We start from the raw sequence: 23,682 nt of genomic DNA, 5'->3' as shown, positions 1-23,682 counted from the left end.
GAGACTGATCATCGACGGTTTACTGTGAGTTCAGGCACATACTTCGCCGGCTTAGTTGGGGAATTAAAGACATCCATCTAGTGCGCGGTTTGCATGAAGCATTTAGTTGCATTTACTTGAAATTTCTTTGGTATTTTTCTTGTTTAAATGCATGCGCATGAGGTTACATCGGTTACTAGATCGAAATGGTCTAGTGACAAGGGTGATAACTAGCTAAGATACTTGTAAACTTATGAGCTTAAAAACCATAAAAACTCAAGTATTAAGTTCGGTGAAGTCTTAAGGCGTCTTAGTCCGCGAGAAATTCCGGCTAAGCGTTGTAAGATTTGGTATTGCTATCCTTCCCATTCCGTACCACATACAGCCGCGACATGCAACCCATGTTCGTGTGTGTAGGGTTGGTTACAAAGAGCTCGGAGGTTACTGGGCTCGCTACCCTGGCCGAGGCTGTCTACACGACGGTGTGGCTTTGAGTGTTATCCGATCGCATGCCTTTGTGGTTGTGATTCGGAGAATCATGAGGGGTTAAGGGAAAAGGATGCATGCCGGGCCCAATAGAATCAAACTTGTTAAAACGGTTGTTTTAGTTCAAGTTAAATTGTTGCATGTTGTTGTTTGTTGTGCATGTAGTTGCGATTGCTTGTAAAACAATCTTGCTTGGCTTATTAGCTTCCGCATATTGTCTCTGATTGTGGTGTAGTATGCGCTTGCTTATCAAATATTGTTGCATATGCTTACATGTTATTCGTATATGTTCGCATGTTGTTATCTATGTTCGCAAGTTATTGTTGTATGGTCGCATATTGTTGCTTATGCTTGCATGTTAGTTACTTATGCTTACATGTCCTTCGTATATGTTCGCATGTTGTTAATACGTTCGCAAGTTGTTGTGTGTTCGCATGTTGTTGTTTAAACTTGCATGTTGTTGTTTTTGGGGTTTGGGATTGGGGTTTAATTCTTTGCAGGAACCCTGAGCTCACTAAGTAATTTTAGATTACTTACGATAAATATTTGTCTTGCAGGTAACCCTAGAGGGAACTAGAGGGCGTGGTGAACGATAGGACTCCGGAATAGATTTTATTTTGTGTCTACTGTAAAATTCAAGTATGTTGTGTTGCAACCCAAACTTTGGCGTTAGGCCTTGTGAACTTTTGTGTACCGTTTGTAGTAAACTCTTTTAAGTATCAATGAATCGGATTTTCTTTAATCCAACGAGTTGTACTGATATAGACTCTGTCCGAGTCGGCTCAACACACGGCGTGTCCGTAGGGTTGCAAAGCCTTAAGGACGTGTCATGTGGTCGGGAACCTCACCAAAGGACCGGCCAAAGGGCTTGATTTGTTCTCGTACCCGGCTGGACCATTGGCGAATGTTTCCAAAGTAGCGTCTCGGGGCTGTGCTATGGCCTTGGTGGTCATAGTACGGTTTGGGGGCGTTACAGTCTCCCCCTTTCACTTGAGCTGATAGTCCTCAGGAAGTGGAGTGAGCGCTGGTTTAACGCCAAGTTTCCCTGTTTCACTCAATGCCTAGAAAATATTTGAGTTCACCAAGGTCTTTAATATCAAACACAGATTTAAGAAAGGTTTTAGTTTCAAGGATACCGTCCTTGTTATTACCAGAGACAATGATATAGTCCACATAGATAAGAACCATAACAATGCCGAGAGGACCTTGAAGAGTGAAGAGAGTATGATCGGCCTCAGAGCGTCTAAAACCACGAGTCTTGAGGGTAGAGCTCAGTTTGTGGTACCAAGCTCCAGGAGACTGTTTGAGGCCGTAGATGCCTTTGCGGAGACGAAGGACCTTGCCCAGAGCCACAATGTCTTCAAGTCCCAGAGGCGGTGTCATATAAATCTCCTCATCAAGTTCCCATTGGAGGAAGGCGTTTTTCACATCCATTTGCCAAAGATCCCATGAAAGATTCACGGCAAGGGAGAGAACAACATGTACAGTGTGCAACTTGGCCACCGGTGCAAAAGTCTTCGTATAGTCAGCCCCATACGTTTGAGTGAACCCCTGAGCAACCAAGCGAGCCTTGTAACGCTCGATGTCACCAGTACTCAAATACTTAAATGGTGAACACCCAGCGAGAGCTAACAGCTTTCTTGCCTTTTGGTAAGTCAGCTTCATCCCAAGTGTGGTTGCGGATCATAGCACCAGTTTCATCCTGAACCGCATCCAACCACTCCTTACTTTCACGCGCTTCATCAAAAGTTTGAGGAATATAATGTTCATCAATCTTGCTAATGAAGGCTTGGAAGTCTGAGGGTAGAAGGTCAAGCGAACATACATATTGGATAGGATGAGCCACGACTTGGTTATTATAGTACACACGCTTATTTTTCCATGTGGAGGGGTGAGACTTGACGCGGTCATTGCGGCGAAGAGGTTGTACCGGAACAATCTCCTCTTGGGCGATCGGTTGGTCGCCAAGGGAAGAAGCGGGACTCAAGATGGTAGGGGACTCATCATCACCAGTGTAGTTGGAAGAATCAGTAGGATGTGAGTCATGAGGTGCCATCGGAGTAGTAGACATAGGTGTATCCAAGGAGGGAGAGTCCACCGGTGTAGTTGCGGTGTTAGGTGACATCACCTTGTCGGATCCTTGAAGAACCGGTGTATTTCCAAGATATTCAAGAACGAACCGCAAGATTGTAGATCGATCATTAGGTGAACAAGAGAGATCTTTCAAATCATTACAGTCGCCCTTCTCAAAATAGCCAGCATGTTCCATGAACTTGACATCGCGAAAGACAAGTAAACGTCTCGTGGTCGGATCATAGCACTTGTAACCTTTCTGACTTGTTGAGTAACCTATAAACATCCACTTGGTGCTCTTGGCATCTAATTTCGTCCTTTGTTCACCTGGAAATAAGACAAAACACACGCAGCCGAACACACGTAAGTGATCCAAAGATGGTGTAACTTGGTTTAATACCTCAAACGGAGAGATATCTTGCAGAACTTTGGTTGGTTTCCGATTGATCAAGTAACAAGCTGTCATCACAGCATCTCCCCAATATCTTTTAGGAACATGTTTGTGAAACATGATCGATAGAGCAACTTCCATAAGGTGGTGATTCTTCCTCTCGGCCACCCCATTTTGTTGCGGTGTGTAGGGATAGCTTGTTTGTTGTAGGATGCCATGCTTAGCTTCTTTGAATCTATGACCAGTGTATTTTCCTCCATTGTCCGATCTTAGTACCTTAATTTTGGCATTGAAGTGATTAGTAACATAATTCTGAAAATTAACAAAGGCATCATATACTCTATCTTTAGAAGGTAACAATGTGATCCATATATATTTAGATTTTTCATCAATAAGTCACAAAATACTTGTTGTTATCTCTAGATAGGCAAGGATATGTCCACACATCAGAATGTACTAAATCAAAACAATGTTCATAAATAGTAGTAGATTTAGGAAAAATAGATTTGCAATGTTTCCCAAGAAAACAAGACTCACAACTTGAGTTATCAAATGAGACACGAGAGTGAGGGTGGCCTAATCTAGCATGCCAAACATCAGTTGAATCACTAACAAGACTAGTTTTAAAAGAAACACAAGGAGAGGAGCTTGGTGTAATTTTCTCTAGGACATAGAGGTCGCCATTAGCATTTCATTTCCCAAGAACCTTTCCACTCTCAATATCCTGAAAATGCACACTGTTAGGACCAATAATAGTATAACAATTTAAATCAGTAGTAGCCCTTTTTACCGATAAGAGGTTTGATGTAAAATTAGGCATAAAGAAAGCTTTGGAGTTCTTATCAAATAATTTAAAGTCTCCTACTCCCTTAACAGGTATACGGTCTCCATTTGCAATAATAACACTTCCTAGGGCCAGTTTTATGTTGTTTAATGAACTAGGGTTACTTATCATGTGATGAGAAGCATCAGAGACAACAACAAGCGATCTATTAGGTTTAGAAGCAAAGAAAATGGTACCAGAATCCTTAAGTGTTGCAATTGATCAAATGAGGGCCTCTAGGTCTGATTTCCTCACAAGGTCCCCATAGGATGCGGCCATGACAGTAGCGTTTCCTTGGTTTTCAGCACCAGATCCTTGTCCGTTTGTCCCTTCTTGAGAGAGATGCGCCTTGAACTTGGCCGGTTTGAGATGAGGGTGAAGAATCCAGCACTTGTCCTTCACATGACCCCTTTTCTTACAATGGTCACACACCACCACTTTTATTTCCTCTTGTTTGTAGACTCCTTTGTTGGCGGTGACTAGGTCTTCCTTCCCACTAAAGAGCCCCAATGAACCTTGTTCCTTTTGTACTCAAGAACACACATCTTCAAGAGTGGGGAGCTTGTCGCCTCTTAGGATGTGCTTAATAAGGTCATTGAACGCCGAATTCAAGGTGAGAAAGAGACCAAAGACTTTCTCCTGCTCTTTTCTCTCGTTGAGGATGGCTGGATCTATTGTGCTTGGTCGAAACATCTCAAGTTCAGCCCATAAGGACCTAAATTTCCCAAAATGCTTCGTGAACTCCAAGTCTTCTTGGTGGAGACAGTTGATAGCTTTCTTGACCTCAAAGACACGAGTCAAGTTAGTCACATTTCCATACACATTCGCAAGCGTATCCCACAACTCCTTGGTCGTCTCGCAATATGAGTATGCTTCAAGGATGGGTGCGTCAAGCGAGTTTTGAAGGATGGCAAGCACGGTCTGATCTTCTTGGAACCATTTGACTTCCTTTTCCAGTTCAGCCTCCTTATCTTCTTCCTTTACTTCTTTGCCGTCTTCTTTGTTGGCTTTCTTGGGGAGTTGGTCCGTTTCGATGTGGATCCATAGTCCCCGGCCACTAAGAGCGGTCTTCGTGGTCCGTTTCCACAATAGGTAGTTTGCACCTTTCAATACCACTGGAGTAACGATTGGTTTAGTGTTCTCCATAGCAAGAGAATAGCAAGAACTAGAATATTATCTAATCGGTTTAAAGTTTTGAGAATAGTAGAGTAGAAGAGAATCGAGTGTAGAATTTAGTAGAATAAGAAGAGTATGTTTAGAGAATCAAGATCGAGAAACATGCTCTGATACCATGTTGAATCTAGCGGAAGTAAATAGAGAATTAGAGAGTTTAGGAGAAGAGAAAGAGAATGGAAGGATAGAAGAAAGATTCTTATTAGAATAGTATGTTTACAATGTAGGCGCAAGCCTTTTAATAGGGAGACAACTAGGGTTTTCCCATTACATTTGAATATCTAAGTAATAGAGACATAAAGAGAGAGAGGTTGATCCCCAAGGTGATAGTGACCGCTCCTAGTCTCCTAGGATGAGACATGTGAGTATGCAAACATGTAACTCTTCCTCCTCTTATCTCCTAACGGTTATAAGAGATATTTAGAGACTTCTCATGATCGTATGGGTCTTAGATGAACAGGCCTCTTCTCTTCCTTATGTAACTTGGTGAGACTCGGCTTTATTAGACATATGTACGGATGTACGGACGTACGGATGTCCGTACAGTTGTGGCTAAGTCCCAAACATGCCATGATCAATACTTAAAAGTGTCACCCTACCGAATAACTTGATTGTAATTGAAACATTAAAGCAATAAAGAAGATGAAATGTGGTAAATTATTTATTTTTTGTTCTGCATTGAATTATTTTTTTTTTAAATTAAATATGAGAAAGGAGGAAAGGGATGATGACCTCTCACCTCAAAATATACACAAAAGATAAGAAAATGGTTACGTGTTACACTAATTCACCATTTATCCCTATATCCATGCATGTGTTACTATACTTTCTCCTTTTACTATTAATTTATCTTAGTTTCTCATTTAAAAGTGTTGCAATTAATTGTTATTGATTTGTTGTGTATCCATTTAGAAAGCCCCTTTGTCTCAAATCTCAATGAAGTAGACCTAACGTAAAATCTTTCACTTTATTAATAGTATCTATATGTATTAATAGTACAAAATCAACAAAAAATCTTTCACTTACACATGTATATATTCAATGTTTGGATCTATATTGTTTACTTTGCATTTAATAACTTTTTCCAAAGGAAAAAAAATAAAGATCACTAAAGTTAATTTTCTTTTCTTAGCACAGGATAAATACAGGTTCTCTTCTCCTATGTTATCAGAGCTAAAACTCAAAACTAAACTGAAAACAGAAGACCTCATGTCTCCGCTGGTGAACCTTCCGTGGGAATTAGAGGAAGACATACTCTCTCGTCTCCCACCTCAGTCTCTCGTTCGGTTCAGAACCGTATCTAGAAAATGCAACTCTCTTTTCAACGACAAGACTTTCATCAACAATCACTTGTCTCGCTCCCGTCCCCAGTTCATCCTCTTGACCACTTCCAAGATTTATTCAATAGACATCATCGATCACGACAGCATCGATCCAACGATAGAGGTCCGTGAGATACCCTCCTTCTCATATATTCCAAACAGAGAAACAAATTACAATCATAGAACCATCGTGACTACTTGCGATGAGTTCTTGCTTTGTAACTATCGGTTTGTAGAGAGCAAGACAGCTCTCTGGAACCCATGGTTGAGACAGGTTAAATGGATCGAGTATTGGGACAAAGAGTTCTGTGTTTTTGGGTTAGGATACGATAATACTAGACCCGAAAAGGTATACAAGATCTTAGGCTATTTGTTTTGTCACCGTAAATTCTTTAGTGATCAGAGAGTTGGGATCTACGAGTGTGCTTCCAACTTGTTGAGGTTTATTAATAGACCTGAGGATTACGACTTCCCCTTATCTGAAGTGGCTAAAATATCAAATGTGTCTTTAAATGGAAACATCTACTGGATTACTTGGGGTAGGTCTAAGATTAATGAGTACTACTACATCCGAATGTTTGATTTCTCGACGGAGAAATTCAAACCATTATGTCTCCTTCCGTGTTTAAAAGAACCCTCATATTAATGAAATTATCCTCGCGGTTTATAAGGGAGATCGGTTTTCGTTGTTAGAGCAATGCGGTGTAACAAGGGAGATTGGGATATGGGTAACTAAGGAGAGGATTAGTAACACCAATGGGGATGGTGGCCGAGAGGGCGTGGTTTGGATAAAGTTGATGACCTTGTCAATAGCTAACTTGGCAAAGCTATATAGTGAGCATGTTTATCGAGCTAGTTACTTCATTTATGAGAAGACCTTAGTCATGTGTCGTGGCGAAGATGAAACTGGAGTGGCTTGCATCTTTATCGTGAGGGAAGATCAATGCAAGAAGATTCAAATAGATCCTCGGATTGGTAAGTGTTGTCACTGTGTTTATACTCCAAATTTGGTCTCGCTTCCTTTATTTGGAGGTTAGATTGTTGAGGTTAGAATATTTCTTATATGCTCCTTGGGGATCATCTGATGTGATACTCGGAGTTGCTTCCTCTTTTAGTAATTTCTTAACCATTTTCGGTTACTCCCTCTGGATATTTATGTAATATCGAGGTTTAGGTGAACCCTTCTTAATTGAATAAATAATTAAAGATATTTATATTACTGGCCGAGAACTTTTCTTACATAGGCCTTTTCTTCATGACTGTTTTATTCGCTGGTTAATTTACCTATTTTAACATTTATTTTAACATTTGTATAGTATTCTATATGATAGCTCCGGTTTTAAAAAATGGATCGGCTATTGCATGTATTGATATGACCGAAGTGTCCATTTAATAAACAAGAAAAACAAAAAAACTGATAGCTTGTCAAGTAATTAATTAATTCATGAGAAGCTAGGTTTAATCTTATAACTCGACACATTACGACACATATGGTTGTCAAAAAAAAAACAAAAAAACAAAAAAACAAAAAAAAAATATTACGACCCATGTGTAGTAGATACTACAAGATTTCGAGTCTACCTTGAAATACTCACAGAAAAGCCTCGAGAAGATCACGAAAAAATTTAATCACAAAATTTTGTTCGTAGCTATACGAGATTTTTTCGTGGCTAATTTGTAAACTACACAGAAAGTAAAATTTCAACCCTATACTGCAACTTTTACTTCAGTCGAGATATATGTTCGTTACGATTTAAAGTTTCCACATGTTGGAATCGATTTAGCCTGAAGAATAATTGACTCAAACTAAGCCGTCATCTACTTCTACGACTACTATCAACGTTGTTGATTTAATGAGAGTTCGACTTTGCGACGATCACAAGTCTTTGATTATTTTCTCGCAGTCAGAGTGTTTATTTTGACATATCTTTTTGATTTATAATTTCGCTTTTGCGAATTTTTTCTTGATCTCGTTGTCGCGAGCTATTACAGTGGTGACATTCTATTTGCATCCACTGATTTGAGCACTACAAGCTAGCGTAATGACATGCCAAACCGGAGTTGTTGTGAATGTGAATTGGAGGTCTAATGTGGGTGATGACTCATAAAGCTTGTAAAGTTTATTCAAAATAAGTTTAGTCAATTAACCAAGCTCTAGACCTTGGTCCAAGAAGACTATGGACCTTGATACAAAACTTTCTGGTTAATCAGAAGTTTAAAACAAAAGGTACAAGATATATAGAAAGACAATATTAAAACATGATCATCACCACCTTGTTCATCTAGTTTTCCCCCCATTATGAGTATTTATTGAGCATGAGGAACCGGGGAAAAGTATGCTCCAAGAGCATGAAGAGCATAATAAGCAGACCGTCCATGGAACCCAACAATAGCACAACCTTTCTTTTCAAGCTCGAATTCAACAGGACTCCTGCAAAACTCATTTCCAAATGTCGGAGAGGTCCTCCCTTTAGATGTTTTGAAACTTAACGATGTAATCACCGTACGATCACCTTCAATATAAACTCGTGTGCTAGTTCCCTTCACGGACATGAGAGATTCATTTGGATAGTCCAGGACAAACTGCAATGAAAAAGGCTTCATATATAAGCCACAATTCAAGAACACACATAGAAAATATATATGCTTGACGAATGTTTAAGTAGTAGGAATTGTGACCTCTCTTTCTTGTACGTCAGATAAAGCTTTTACCCCGTGCTCACGAGATTCCACTTTGCCACCGTTATCGTACTCGAACCTCACACACCTTATATAAAGACCATCATAATAAACGTACACCTTTCTTACTCCTTGGAAAGTACCATCATCCCAAAGGTAGCCTTAATTACCATTATCGTAAAGTTCTCTTTTAGCACTATCTTTGTATTCCAATTTAGTTATAGGAAGTGATGTGAAATATGCTCCAAGGGAATATAGCGTCTTCTCGGCATATCCATGAAATCCAATGATCTTATGACCGTTGCATCCAAGTGAAAACTTTGTACCCGTTTCGCCATCATCATCATCGTCGTCGTCCTTGCCTCCCATCATTTCGGAAGTCTTCATGTTGGTTTTGAACTGAAGTGCTTGAATCACACCGGAAGTCTCGTTGTAGTAACCGTCAATAGACAGTAGATATTCGTTGTCAGCATGGTTAATCTCAAACTACAAAAAAAAAAAAAAAAAACATGGTAGATATACATTACATTAACATACATGATTTATATATCTCAAACTACAAATTTTTTTTTTAAAAAACATGGTAGATATACATTACACACACACAAAATCACATATTGAACCCAATGATACAATAATGCATGATATATAATTAGTAAAAAACATATAATCAAGAGTTACTTATAGAAAACCCACAAAAAGCCACAGATAAAACCACGAAAAAACCACGAAATTATAGCCATGCATGGAAAAAAAAACCATGAATTCTTTTCGTGTCTATATAGGCATTTTCATGACTTTTTTATGGCTTGTTAAGTCTGATAACAACACTCTAGTACAAACTATCACCAGACTATTAACTCTTTAGTCACCAAATTTAAATAAAGTTTAATTTTATTTACCGGCTCCAGCGTGTTGCCTCCAGCCGTGCTAGAACCATGGACTAGCACTTTCGGATGTCCAGCCTTGTCCACATAATCGAATTGGATGCTCTTTATGCCTTTTGAAGTAGTTCGTAAATGAATCTTTGTTAAAGCTTCATAGTCCGCTCCATCATTCCACTCCTTGCCTACCTTTCCTCCTTTTGCTTCCATTTTAGTTGGAGTAATGCTTGTAACATATGCTCCAAGACAGTTCAGGTTTGACTTAGCAGATCCATGAAACCCAATGATTTTCTTGCCAGACAAGGCTAGTTTAAAGTTATAATCATAGTTCTCATATCCCATGATTTCATGGACCTTCAAGTTTGTTTTGAATTGAAGTGCTTGAATCACATGGCGGTTGTGGTAGCCCTCAATAGATACAAGATATTCACCATTGAAATGATCAATCTCAAACTTCAAATAAAAAAAAAGTAGTTCACAAAAAAAAGAGTTAAATATTATTCTCATGAAAAGCTAGAATAAAGGGAATTTAATTAGAATAATTCAAAGTCTTACCATCTGTGTGAAACCTTGATTTGAGAAACCATGGAATGATTCATCTATCAGTTGTCCGGTCCCAACATAGCCAAACTTGATGAATTGTATGCCTTCACGATCACCTCGTACATATATCTTTGTTACACCATCATGGTCTGATCCATCATCCCAATTATATTGGGTTTGTGGATTCTTTTCCCCTTCCGCTTCCAACCTTTGTGTCATCTTGAATAGTTTCGTATCTTGAAACATCAAAAGGTGTTGTGTTTGCTTAGTCAATATATAATTGACATCAACACAAACATGTGTTTCTTTACGTTGGGAGATTTTTTTTTTCTTAAGATAAAACCATTTCAAGCCAAGAATCAAACAAGATCTACATCGAAGGAAGAAACATAGTAGAAGAAAATCAAGTTTCTTGGGTGAAAAGGGGAGAAACTCCAACTTTTTTTTTGTGTGCAACCCTGAAGCCCTCCAACTCTTATCTCATATATACAATTAGAAGATTTTATATGCTCTTAAATTATCAAAACTATGCTCATTACAATTATAATTATGTATTCAAGAATATGGTGCTCAAACATTAGCCTATAATAAAAGAAAATATGCATAGAGATATATAGAGAAAGAGAGTTGACCTATGATTGTCGTTGAAAGAGAAAGAGATGATGAACAGAGAGTGCTATGGAGATCTATAAGATGAAGGTGTCTTAGCTTTGGCTAATCGTACAAATTATATAGAAGCTCTTGCTTCCATAATCAACAATGTATAATATTGTATTTAAACATTAAGCTTGATAAAAAAATATTAAGAAAAGGAATTATTATTATAAGACCAAATGAAGTCTTCGTCTTCCCTCCTATATAATATTGTTATGCAGGATTTTAATTCAATTCACGATTTAAGAAAACATACATTATGCAATAATTGAATCCCACTTGCAATTTTATTTAGTTTAAATTTTATCCCGTCAACTGTTGTATATATATTTTTTTCAGCAACTTGTATTTATTTCTTGGATCTGCAGGTAAAAGAATTCGATGCAGCTTACTTAAATAGAGGAAGTTGTTGTCAACACGACTTCCCAGCTTAAATTATTAGTTGCTCCAACACATTTTCTAACACTAATGTTTACTTGGGTCTTTCATCAACACTAATGTTGCTAGAGTCTGACCACAAATCAACTTTTTGGTGTGACGACTGACGAGGAGCTGACACATCAATCAAAGAAAAATATAGAACACAACCCATTTAGGTACAATATCACATTCACATCTATATAAAAGAAAAAAGGTACTATTAATGGAATTGAATAAAATCACTATGCAAACAAAAAAATAAATCAAATTGGTTAGAAGATTTAAAAACTTAAAAACATTTTTTTTTAATTTGATTTGGATTTAATTTCATGTTGTAAATAGTGATATCAAACATATACTTCTTTTTTTTGGTAAAATGTTAAGTTTTATATCTTTTTTTAATTTGTGACAGAAGTTACATAGAATAAAAATAACATAAAAAATACCAAAATCTATAGAATAAACAGACAACAACTAAACAGTTAAATATAAAACTTAAACCCAAAAGAAAAACAGAAGAAGAAATACCGATTCCAAAGTGTCAAACTTGGAAATTTTCATGATTTCCACAATTTTGAAGAGATGAAGTGTCATCCTAGTTGCCACAAGTAAACCCTAACAATGGCCATCCTTCAAAACCTCTTTATAAGGCGCCTAAAGTTATTTTTCTTTTCTTAGGAGAGGATAAATACACACTACAGGAACTAAGGGTATTAATAGCGGCCGTAAAAACGCTCTGAGTGTACAATTATAGCGTTTCCTAAAACGCTCTGAGATCGCCCGTTATAGTAGGTCGGACACTTTTAATAGCAGATTGCCGGTTTGCTATAGTTAACTATACAACGGTAGCGTTGTCTACTGTGCAATTGTTAATATTTATAATAACGTGATACAAATGTTATTAAAACTCATTAATTTGATTTTACCTATAGCAAATGTTTCATGTTATTAGTTTGTTTCTAAATTATTCAAAATTTATTTATTAAAATGAATTACGAATTATTTATTATTTAAAATAAAAAAATTTATTTCGAATATTTGTAAAAAAACTAATAAAAATTAATACAAAATATATAAATATATTTAAATGTTTAGAAAACCATAACAAATTTCATTGTTTACAGAAACCACAAACACCTATCAATCTACCACTAACAAGCCTTCACAATCATCCCTAACATAAACACTATCACCATCACAAGATTCATCATCCAAATCTTCGACTTCTTGGACAGGCAAAGGTGCAACACCTAAATCCTCTTCTGTTTCCAACTCATGAAAGCCTCTAGTTGGTGCTCTCATAACAACATACCAATTTGAATTATCATCTTCCCTAGAATAGAAAACCTGTTTTGCTTGAGAAGGTAGAATGAATGGATCTTTCAAATAGGCTGTTTGGTTCATATGAAGGTTGACAAGAGTGAAACCATCTTCCCCCTTCACACCATTCTCTGTGTTGGCCCAATTGCATCTAAACAGTGGCAATTTGAACATGTGATAGTCCATAAGTAAAATCTCCTTTATCACTCCATAATATGTAAGCATATCGGCGACTTGTCTCATATCTCGAGCACTTGATCTACACATGCTAAATGCTTCATAAGTTACTCCACTGTTTTGTGTCTTCCGCGTAACCGCATCTGTGTGAAACCGTTGCCCATTAACGATAAATCCTTTATGTGATAAAGCAACATTTCTTGGTCCAAATGCCAACCACCTTATCTCCTTAGAATGACTATTTGTTGAGTCTGAATGAATCTGCCACAGTAAAATTCCAACCTTGATCATCAAGCTGAAGTACTAAAATGATATTCATGAATACCAGTCATCAAGATACAACCTAAGCTAACCAATCACTAAGCAAAACATGATCATGAAACTAACAATCTGTGCCAAGAAAACTAGTCATCCAGCTACAAGCTAAGCTAACCAGTCATTAATCAAAACATGATCATGAAGCTACCAATCTGTGCCAAGAAACCATTCGTCAAGCTACAAGATAAGCTAACAATCTGGTCCAAGAAGACCAGCCATCAAGCTATAAGATAAGCTAACCAGCCATCAAGCAAAACATTATTATGAAGCTAACAAGCTAATCAGTCAATTTAACAAGCTGTATAACAAATAATCAAAAAGACAAGTTGCATCTGGAAACCTTTATTTTAAGCCATTATGCAAACTGCTCAGTATGGTTTTTCCATAACAAAGTTCCATTTTTAGCACATCGAGAATCATTAGCTTCTAATTCTTCCAAATGCATCCTGATTTTACATTAAACAACAGTTTTGAGAATGGAATTTTAATAATATTTAGTAGATGAAACATAAAGGGTTACCTCTTACTCAATATAAGGATCCAAAGATGTCATGTTCATTAGCACATAGCGATGTGAAGTGTCTCTATCTTTATCTGATAGGGTAACTTCTATACCCTTCTATAGAGGTCGACCTTCAACCACGCCTCTATCAGCCTCAATATCTTCATTGCGATTAACTGTTTCTTGAACTGGTACTGAATCTTTAAGGAAGTGTAAACAAAATGCAACACATTCTCCAGCTAAATACCCCTCAGCCATACATGCTTCTGGCCTTGCATGATTCTTAACAACAGCCTTAAGTGTTTTCATGTACCTATAACTCAGTCAAGAAATGAATATTAGTTCAACATAATTGCAGGAAATACATATATTGAAGCAAATGAGTACATCAAACCTTTCGAAGGGATACATCCAGCGGAAGTGTACTGGTCCTCCCAAACGTGCCTCTTTTGATAGATGAATTTGAAGGTAGAACATGATGTCAAAAAGGGATGGAGGGAAGAAACGCTCCAGTTGACACATTGTTTCCACAAACTCTGTCTCCATTGCCATTAGTTTCTCCAGGTCGATGATGCGTTGACACAACCTGTTGAAGTAACTGCATAATCTATTGATGGCAATCCTAGGACCCTTATGTAACAACCCTTTTAATGCAGCCGGTAAAAAATTCTGTACTAGGACATGATGATAATTCAGATCCAACAATAAGAAAATATGGTGCGCAAACTTACTTCACACCGTCCCGCAGTGAAAGTGTTTATTTAGACGTATCTTTTTGATTTATAATTTAGCTTTTGCGTTGATCTCGTTGTCGCGAGCTATTATGGTGATGATATTCTATTTACATCCACTGATTTGAGCACTACAAGCTAGTGTAATCACTTGCCAAAATGGGAGTTGTTCTGAATGAGAAAATGAAGGCCTAATATGGGTGATGACTCATAAAGCTTGTAAAGTTTATTCAAAATAAGTTTAGTCAATTAACCAAGCTCTAGACCTTGGTCCAAGAAGACTATGGACCTTGGTCCAAGAAGACTATGGACCTTGGTCCAAAACTTTCTGGTTAATCAGAAGTTTAAAACAAAAGGTACAAGATGTATAGAAAGACAATATTTAAGAACTAGTTCCCCCCCCCCCCCCCCCCCCCCCCCCATCTTGAGAAGTTATTGAGCACAAGGAATCGGGAAAAAATATGCTCCAAGAGCATGAAGAACATAATAATCAGACCGTCCATGGAACCCAACAATAGCATACCCTTTCTTTTCAAGCTCGAATTCAACAGGACTCCTGCAAAACTCATTTCCAAATGTTGGAGAGGTCCTCCCTTTAGATGTTTTGAAACTCAACGATGTAATCACCGTACGATCACCTTCAATATTAACTCGTGTGCTAGTTCCCTTCACGGACATGAGAAATTCATTTGGATAGTCCAGGACAAACTGCAATGAAAAAGGCTTCATATATAAGCCACAATTCAAGAACACACATAGAAGATATATATGCTTGACGAATAATTAAGTTGTAGGAATTGTAACCTCTCTTTCTTGTACGTCAGCTATATCTTTTACCCCGTGCTCACGAGATTCCACTTTGCCACCGTTATCGTACTCGAACCTCACACACCTTATATAAAGACCATCATAATAAACGTACACCTTTCTTACTCCTTGGAAAGTACCATCATCCCAAAGGTAGCCTGAATTACCATTATCGTAAAGTTCTCTTTTAGCACTATCTTTGTATTCCAATTTAGTTATAGGAAGTGATGTGAAATATGCTCCAAGGGAATATAGCGTCTTCTCGGCATATCCATGAAATCCAATGATCTTATGACCGTTGCATCCAAGTGAAAACTTTGTACCCGTTTCGCCATCATCATCATCGTCGTCGTCCTTGCCTCCCATCATTTCGGAAGTCTTCATGTTGGTTTTGAACTGAAGTGCTTGAATCACACCGGAAGTCTCGTTGTAGTAACCGTCAATAGACAGTAGATATTCGTTGTCAGCATGGTTAATCTCAAACTACAAAAAAAAAAAAAAAACATGGTAGATATACATTACATTAACATACATGATTTATATATCTCAGACTACAATTTTTTTTTTAAAAACATGGTAGTCAGAGTTGGTAGATATACATTACACACACACAGACACAAAATCACATATTGAATCCAGTGATACAATAATGATATATAATTAGTACAAAAAATTTAGTTAAGAGTTACTTATATAAAAAAATAAAACCCACAAAAAGCCACGAAAATATACTAATATAGCCACACTAAAAAAAAAAACTAAACACGAAATTATAGCCATGCATGGAAAAAGCCATAATTATTTTCGTGTCTATGGCTTCGTGACTATTCCATGATTTCATGGACCTTCAAGTTTGTTTTGAATTGAAGTGCTTGAATCACATTGCGGTTGTGGTAGCCCTCATCAACAGATACAAGATATTCACCATTTAAATAATCAATCTCAAACTTCAAAAAAAAAAATGTAGTTCAAAAAAAAAAAAGTTCAATATTATTCTCATGAAAAGCTAGAATAAAGGGAATTTAATTAGAATAATTCAAAGTCTTACCATCTGTGTGAAACATTGATTTGAGAAACCATGGAATGATTCATCTATCAGTTGTCGGGTCCCAACATAGCCAAACTTGATGAATTGTATGCCTTCACGATCACCTCGTACATATATCTTTGTTACACCATCATGGTCTGATCCATCATCCCAATTATATTGGGTTTGTGGATTCTTTTCCCCTTCCGCTTCCAACCTTTGTGTCATCTTGAATAGTTTCGTATCTTGAAACATCAAAAGGTGTTGTGTTTGCTTAGTCAATATATATTTGACATCAACACAAACATGTGTTTCTTTATGTTGGGAGATTTTTTTTCTTAAGATAAAACCATTTCAAGCCAAGAATCAAACAAGATCACATCGAAGGAAGAAACATAGTAGAAGAAAATCAAGTTTCTTCGGGTGAAAAGGGGAGAAGCTCCGACTTTTTTTTTTTGTGCAATCCTGAAACCCTCCAACTCTTATTATCTCATATATACAATTAGAAGATTTTATATGCTCTTAAATTATCAAAACTATGCTCATTACAATTACAAATATGTATTCAAGAATATGGTGCGCAAACATTTGCCTATAATAAAAGCAAATATGCATAGAGAGATATAGAGAAAGAGAGAGTTGACCTATGATTGTGGTAGAAAGAGAAAGAGATGATGAACAGAGAGTGCTATGGCTAATCGTACAAATTATATAAGATGAAGGTGAAGTTGACCTATGATCTATAAGATGAAGGTGTCTTAGCTTTGGCTAATCGTACAAATTATATAGAAGCTCTTGCTTCCATAATCAACAATGTATAATATTGTATTTAAACTCTAAGCTTGATAAAAAATATTAAGAAAAGGAATTGTTATTATAAGACCAAATGAAGTCTTCTTCTTCCCTCCTATATAATATTATTGTGCAGGATTTTAATTCAATTCATGATTTAATAAAACATACATTTGTTGGGTTAAACACGAAGTCAACTTGAGAAATGGGGTAATCCTTATCTAAACCGAGTCACGGTTAAGAAGATAAGGATCAAGAACGATTAGGATTTATCTAACCAAAGTGTTTCCTAATAAGAATAGGACAAAGGTTTTATATACACTACAATAAAACAAGCATTTTGCGAGGACACGTTGCGACAGAATAAAACTTTCACAAATTTTCGGTGGATTTACAAGAAATGTACGAGAAATAAAAATCCCTAGCACATCCCTCGCAAAATTGCGAGGAACACGGTCGTCGCAAATCCGCTGCTCAATTGCAAGGCATTTACGACAAATTCGCTGGGAAGGTGCCCTCCCTCGCAAATCCATCGCAATATTGCGACGATTTTGTGAAAACAGAGTCAATAGCAAATTTGCTATGGAATTGCGAGTGAATTGCGAAAGCCATAGCAAATCCATTGCAAAGTTAGGAAATTAATTTTTTATAAATATTACAAAATTTAATATAATTATTCTGAAATACATTTGAATGTGTTCATAAGGTGAATTTACTAACTTTTAAAATTATTTTGATAGTTTTTACAAATTAGATATTCAAGGTTTGCGACTAATTGGCTAGACCCATAGCAAATTCGTCGCAAATCTATCGCAAACTACTCAAAACATAGTAATTCCCTCGTAAATAACAACCTTAAACCCTTAACCCTAAACCCTAAGCCTTAAAGACTAATTACATTACTATTAATGATTAAAAAGATGAATCCAAGACTTGTAATCAAAGATAGCAGTGCAACACAAAATTGGTGGAGAATTGGACAATTTGGCAAATATTTGTCTCAATGTAATGATCATATATATGATAGAGTGTAGAAGATAGTTAATGTTTAGAGTAAGATGCAAAATTGGACAATTTTGGAAAGTTTGATGATAGAAAAGAGTATGATGACACCATTGGACCTTATAATATACTTGAAAGTTTATTTGACTAATTTTTAAAAATTATTTTGATGGTTTTTACAAATTAGATATTCAAGGTTTGCAACAAATTGGCGACTGATTTGCTAGACCCATAGCAAATTCGTCGCAAATCCATCGCAAACTATTCAAAACATAGCAGTTCCCTCGCAAATAACAACCTTAAACCCTTAACCCTAAAGACTAATTACATTACTATTAATGATTAAAAAGATGAATCCAAGACTTATAATCAAAGATAGCAGTGCAACACAAAATTGGTGGAGAATTAGACAATTTGGCAAATATTTGTCTCAATGTAATGAACATATATATGATATAGTGTAGAAGATAGTTAATGTTTAAAGTAAGATGCAAAATTGGAAAATTCTGGAAAGTTTGATGATAGAAAAGAGTATGATGACACCATTGGACCTTATAATATACTTGAAAGTTTATTTGACTATTTTTTTTAAATTATTTTGATGGTTTTTACAAATTAGATATTCAAATTTTGCTACAAATTTGCGACTGATTTGCTAGACGCATAGCAAATTAGTCGCAAATTCATCACAAATTACTCAAAACATAGCAATTCCCTCGCAAATCATAACTTTAAACCCTTGAACCTAAACACTTAAAGACAAATTACAGTACTATTAATGATTAAAATGATCTCATTCAAGATTTATAATCAAAAGATACGGCACAAATGACAATTTCAAACCCTAAACCCTGAAGACTTTGCGAGGGATTTGCTATGTTGCCTCGTAATTTGCTCGCAAAAACTCTTAAAATGAAATATTTTGAGTTATTATTTATGAGCAAATTTTCACACATTGGTGGAAAACTACTTTTTTTAATAAATTTAAATTGGTTCTGTAAATTTATTTTAATAAATTTAAATTGGTTTACATATTACACCACAATATGAAAATATATATTAATTAATGTTTGCGATGCTTTTGCGAGAGACTCTAGTTAATCCCTAGCAAATTTTGTGTTGGAGTTGCGACGCCATTAATTTCCTATATAACTAAAAAACCTAGTTTGAGCGAAGCTCAAACCCAACACTCGCAGCCGACAAACCCTAAACAGTCTTCATCTTCTTTGGTTTCTTCTTCTTCCGATTTCTTTCTTCTCCGTTTGTTCTCTTCTCCGGTTACTCGACTCCTCCGCCTCTCTTATCCAGTGAGTCTAATCCTCCTCATCCTCTCTTCTCCGGTTACGCAACTCCTCATCCTCGGTTAGTCTACTCCTCTTCTCTCTTCTCCGGCTAATCTCCTCCTCCTCTCTCTTCTTCTGTCGTTCAATTTCAGGTTAAGGTTCTTATTAGATCGATCTGTTTAGGGTTTCGATTTCAATTCAGGTTTAGGGTTCTTATTAGATCGATCTGTTTATGGTTTGGATTTAGGGTTTTTCATTTTAGGGTTTTTATTTCAATTTTAGGGTTTCGAATTCGATTTAGGTTTTCGAATTCAATTTAGGGTTTTTGCTTTTAGGGTTTTTATTACAATTTTAGGGTTTCAAATTCGATTTTGGTTTTCGAATTTGATTTAGGGTTTTTGATTTTAGAGTTTTATTTCAATTATAGGGTTTCAAATTCGATTTTGGGTTTCGAATTCGATTTAGGGTTTTTGATTTTAGGGTTTTTATGTAATTCAATTTTAGGGTTTCGAATTACAATTTTAAGGTTTTTACCTAATTCGAATTTAGGGTTTAAATCTAATTTGATTTTAGGGTTCTAATTATATCAATTTTAGTGTTTTTATTTAATTCAATTTGACGGTTTTAATTTAGTTTTTTTTGGAATTGTTTTTTAGATGTCTTCTCAAGATAACCAAAATCATTATGGGAGCCAAAACGTTTACAGAAGATTTATATCTTCTCAAGGGTTATCTCCTCCCATCCCTTCTCGAAGGTTTCTTCTTCTGCTCTGCTTCAAGGGTAACTTCGCCCGCCTACCTCACCGGTGATCCAAGATAATCGTCAAGGAACCTCACCGGCGGTGGAAGATCATCTTCCACCACAGCAATCGACTTCGCGTGTCAACGATATGTCTCCTCAGACCTCTTTTTTTACTTGCAAGTCCTGGTCGTGCTAGCTTAAAGAAACTGGATCCTAAACTCCCTCCGGGTACTTTATGGTAAGAATGTAGATAGGGTTGTCTAATTTTTTAGATCTATTTTCATTGATCCTCATTCCTTTTTTTCTTGTGTTTTGTAGGTTTGACCAGGATTCTTGGGTTGCTGCTACTGTCTGGGCCATCTTTGAAAGAGATTTCAAAGAAGTTCATGCCAATTAGACCCAAATACCAGGTCCGATTGTAAACCGGTGGTTTGAAACGTTTGCGGTAAGTTAAATGTTTGTTGATGTGTTTAAAATACAAATTTTGTTTTTACTTACTTGATTCTGATTCTGATTCATGTTATGTTTTTACAAGCAAACATATAACTGGGACCAGTCCATCAACGGGAGAGTTCGAGCCGAGTTTGAAAGCAAGTTGAAGACCCGGATGACTGATCAAGTGTCTTGGTGGAAGTCTAAGTGGAGAGTAAAAGGTGATGATGCAAAGTCGCGGTGGCTTGATCCTACATTATGGGAAGGCTTGGTCAAGTTTTGGTGTGAACCAAAATATGAGGAAAAGAGTATCAATAGTCGAAATGCTCAATACAGTGATCCTGGTGGCACTGGATTGCATAAACATCGGTCTGGTCAGACCTCCTTTAAAGCTTGTGCACAAAAACATGTAAGTATGTTAAGTTAGTTATATAACACAATTCGTTATAAATTCTTGATTTAGTCTAATACTTGTTTCATATCTTTGTTTAGTCTGAGATGACTGGTGAGGCACTTCCTTATTTCTTGAAAGTCCTAGAAGATACTCATAGGAAACCTGATGGGTCGTTTGTGGATGGAGTATCCGAGAAGGTATACCATGAAGTGTCATCGAGGATAGCTGAGGCTGAAACTGGGCTATGCTCAGGGGACAATATAGAGAGTAGTGCTTCTGGCGGATTGTCAGTTAGTATGAAGAACCAAATTTTTGCTGAGGTAAATTCTTGAACTTTACATTGTGTTTTGGTTTTCACTTGTTTCATATCTTTGTTTACTTTGTGTCTCTGTTTTTTGTTGTTTGCAGGTTGCTCCGAAGAAGAAAAACAGGATATATGGAGTCGGTAATATGCAAACTGAAGCATCTTCAGCTCATGTTGTTCTCACGCCTACTCCGACCGAAGATCCAGTCATTCTAGCTGAGAAGCTTTCTCAGGCCGAAGCTGTTCTTGCGAGTCAGTCTACTCAGTTTGCCTACTTCGATTATCTATCTGAGAAGGACCCTGAATTTGCTGCAAGATTTCCCCGACCTGAGACTGATGCCACCATTGATACCGGAGCAGAAGATACCAGACCTGAGACCGGAGCAGGAAATATCACGAGAGCAGCGTAGCGTCTCTTGTTCTCTAAATTTACTTGTGTTGGATGGTCTCTTGTTCTTGAACTTGAACTTGTACTTGTGTTTGAATTTATGTTTTGAACTTATGTTTACGTAATTTTAACAACATTTTGTAATTTACAAGTTTATTTTCAGTTTTAGTTAAAAGTTTTTTGGCTAATTATGAATTTTAGTTTGCATAATTAGAAAATAATCATAATTAATTTGCATAATTTGAAAATAATCATAATTACAAAATGTATAATTCATCATTCAAACCTCAGCTGTTGCGACGGAAATAAAATTTGCAAAGCCATCGCATAGTTTGCGAGGGATTTGCTTGAATTAAATTGCAAGGAATCTGCTATTGATATTGTCCCTCGCAATTTGCGTTGTTTTTGCATGGGCATTTTTTTCCTCGCAAAAGTTGTGAGGGATTTGCGACGTTGGCCAATTTGCGAGAAGCGATTTGCGGGGCAAGTGTGTTCCTCGCAATTTCCTCATTTTTTCCTATTTGCGAGGGATTTGCTATGAATTCATCCATCGGAAAAGGCGTGTTTTCTTATAGTGATATAAGGAGATGTCAGCTTGTGACATAACTTAGGTTTTGAGAGAGAGAGACTGAGAGAGCTTAATTTTTGAAACAATTTTCTTAAGCAATAAAGAAAGGTGTTCTTTGATTCAATCTTAAGTTCTTAAAAAAACTTTAAAACAATATTCGGTATCAGAGCAAGGTTAAAACGATGGCAAAGAATGAAGACGTTGAGGCTACTTCAAGCGAACAGAAAGACGGAGGTGGTCCATCTTCGATCAAGTGTCCAATGTTAATTGCGAGCAACTACACCGTTTGGGCTATGCAGATGGTAAACAAGGTTTGGGATGTTACATAGACATAAGACGGTGAGGCTGATCTCAACGAAATGGCTATGGCTTTACAGTTTCAATCCATTCCCGAAGTGCTTATCCTTTAAGTCGGCGAACTTGATAACACAAAGAAGGTTTGTGAAGCCATCAAAACAAGGCATGTCGGAGGAAATCGAGTTAAAGAAGCTAGGTTACAAACCTTACGGCAGAATTCAACCGACTTAAGATGAAGGATGCAGAGTCAATTGATGAATTTGTTGGCAAGTTATCTGAAATCTCGCCGAAGTCTGCTGCTCTAGGAGAATACATTGAGGAACCAAAGCTTGTTGATAAATTTCTTAAGAGTCTTCCTCGTAAGAAGTATGTCCACATTGTTGCATCGCTTGAGAAAGTATTGGATCTCAACAAAACAAGTTTTGAGGACAATGTAGGTCGTCTAAAGACATATGAAGAACGTATCACTGAGGAAGAGGAGGTGCAAGAAGATCAAAGCAATTGATGTATGCAAACTCGGAGTCTCAAGTTCCACCTGATAATTATGACTTCAATGGAGGATACTATGGACGGTAACGGTGTAGAGGTCGCGAAGGTCGGTTCAGGGGAAGAGGCCATGGAAAAGTTAATGGAACAAAAGACCTATCCAAGATTGAATGCTTCTAACCGATTACTTAAACTGCAGGAAACACAGGAGAATGACACAAAAGACACTGAAGATGCAGATGAGCTCATGATTCATGTGGAGAAAAAGGTGGTACCAAGTAAGTATGAAACCAGCAATGGAGAAGATAACACTTGGTATCTAGACAATGGAGCTAGTACCACATGACGGGAAATCAAAGGTACTTCTCTGCTTTGGACAACACTATCACGGGAAAAGTAAGGTTCAGTAACGATTCACGCATAGACATCAAAGGAAAAGGAACTATCGAACTTGTGGTTATGAACGGTGAAGCAAGAACAATGAGTAATGTTTATTCTCAGACAAGCAACCGAAGCTGGATGTGACGTGAGAATGAAAGGAGAACACTTCTCATGCATGATCGTAACAGGAAGCTGCTTGTCAAAGCCTCAAGATTAAGGAATCTTCAATATAAGGTATGTATGAGGATAAAGGATAATGTGTGCTGGATGTGACGTGAGAATGAAAGGAGAACACTTCTCATGCA

The 23,682-nt window shown here is 36.9% G+C and overlaps 1 protein-coding gene and 3 pseudogenes across 4 annotated transcripts; 1 reads left to right on the top strand and 3 right to left on the bottom strand.

The window, feature by feature from the left end:
• Positions 1–6,080: 6,080 nt before the first annotated feature.
• LOC104791115 (protein SUPPRESSOR OF NIM1 1 pseudogene) lies at positions 6,081–7,466 on the top strand (annotated as a pseudogene). The gene has a single exon (XR_015596059.1). The product of XR_015596059.1 is annotated as a protein SUPPRESSOR OF NIM1 1 pseudogene (transcript).
• An 879-nt stretch (positions 7,467–8,345) lies between these two features.
• LOC104791100 (jacalin-related lectin 13-like) lies at positions 8,346–10,677 on the bottom strand (annotated as a pseudogene). Its single transcript, XR_015561989.1, has 4 exons — positions 10,366–10,677; positions 9,829–10,263; positions 8,927–9,412; positions 8,346–8,830 (listed from the first exon to the last, which is right to left on the bottom strand). The product of XR_015561989.1 is annotated as a jacalin-related lectin 13-like (transcript).
• A 1,890-nt stretch (positions 10,678–12,567) lies between these two features.
• On the bottom strand, positions 12,568–13,687 carry LOC147949900 (uncharacterized; annotated as a pseudogene).
• Positions 13,688–14,679: 992 nt separating this feature from the next.
• LOC147949899 (jacalin-related lectin 13-like) lies at positions 14,680–17,058 on the bottom strand. Of its 2 annotated transcripts, XM_087458493.1 has the most exons (4): positions 16,954–17,058; positions 16,331–16,554; positions 15,280–15,765; positions 14,680–15,183 (listed from the first exon to the last, which is right to left on the bottom strand). In XM_087458493.1, the coding sequence occupies exons 2-4, from the start codon at positions 16,535–16,537 to the stop codon at positions 14,908–14,910; spliced, it is 969 nt and encodes a 322-aa protein (XP_087314619.1). In that variant the 5' UTR covers positions 16,538–16,554; positions 16,954–17,058; the 3' UTR covers positions 14,680–14,907. The 2 variants fall into 2 exon arrangements, with proteins under 2 accessions (XP_087314619.1, XP_087314616.1); XM_087458490.1 differs by lacking the exon at positions 16,954–17,058 and having other exon boundaries at positions 14,908–15,183; positions 16,331–16,597.
• Between the last annotated feature and the right edge of the window lie 6,624 nt (positions 17,059–23,682).

Source organism: Camelina sativa, chromosome 1, assembly GCF_030686135.1.
Source record: "Camelina sativa cultivar CO46 ecotype springtype chromosome 1, ASM3068613v1".
In the NCBI taxonomy this organism is placed as follows: Eukaryota; Viridiplantae; Streptophyta; class Magnoliopsida; order Brassicales; family Brassicaceae; genus Camelina; species Camelina sativa.
Note: the sequence above shows the minus strand (reverse complement) of the source record. Positions and strands in the feature narration are given on the sequence as shown.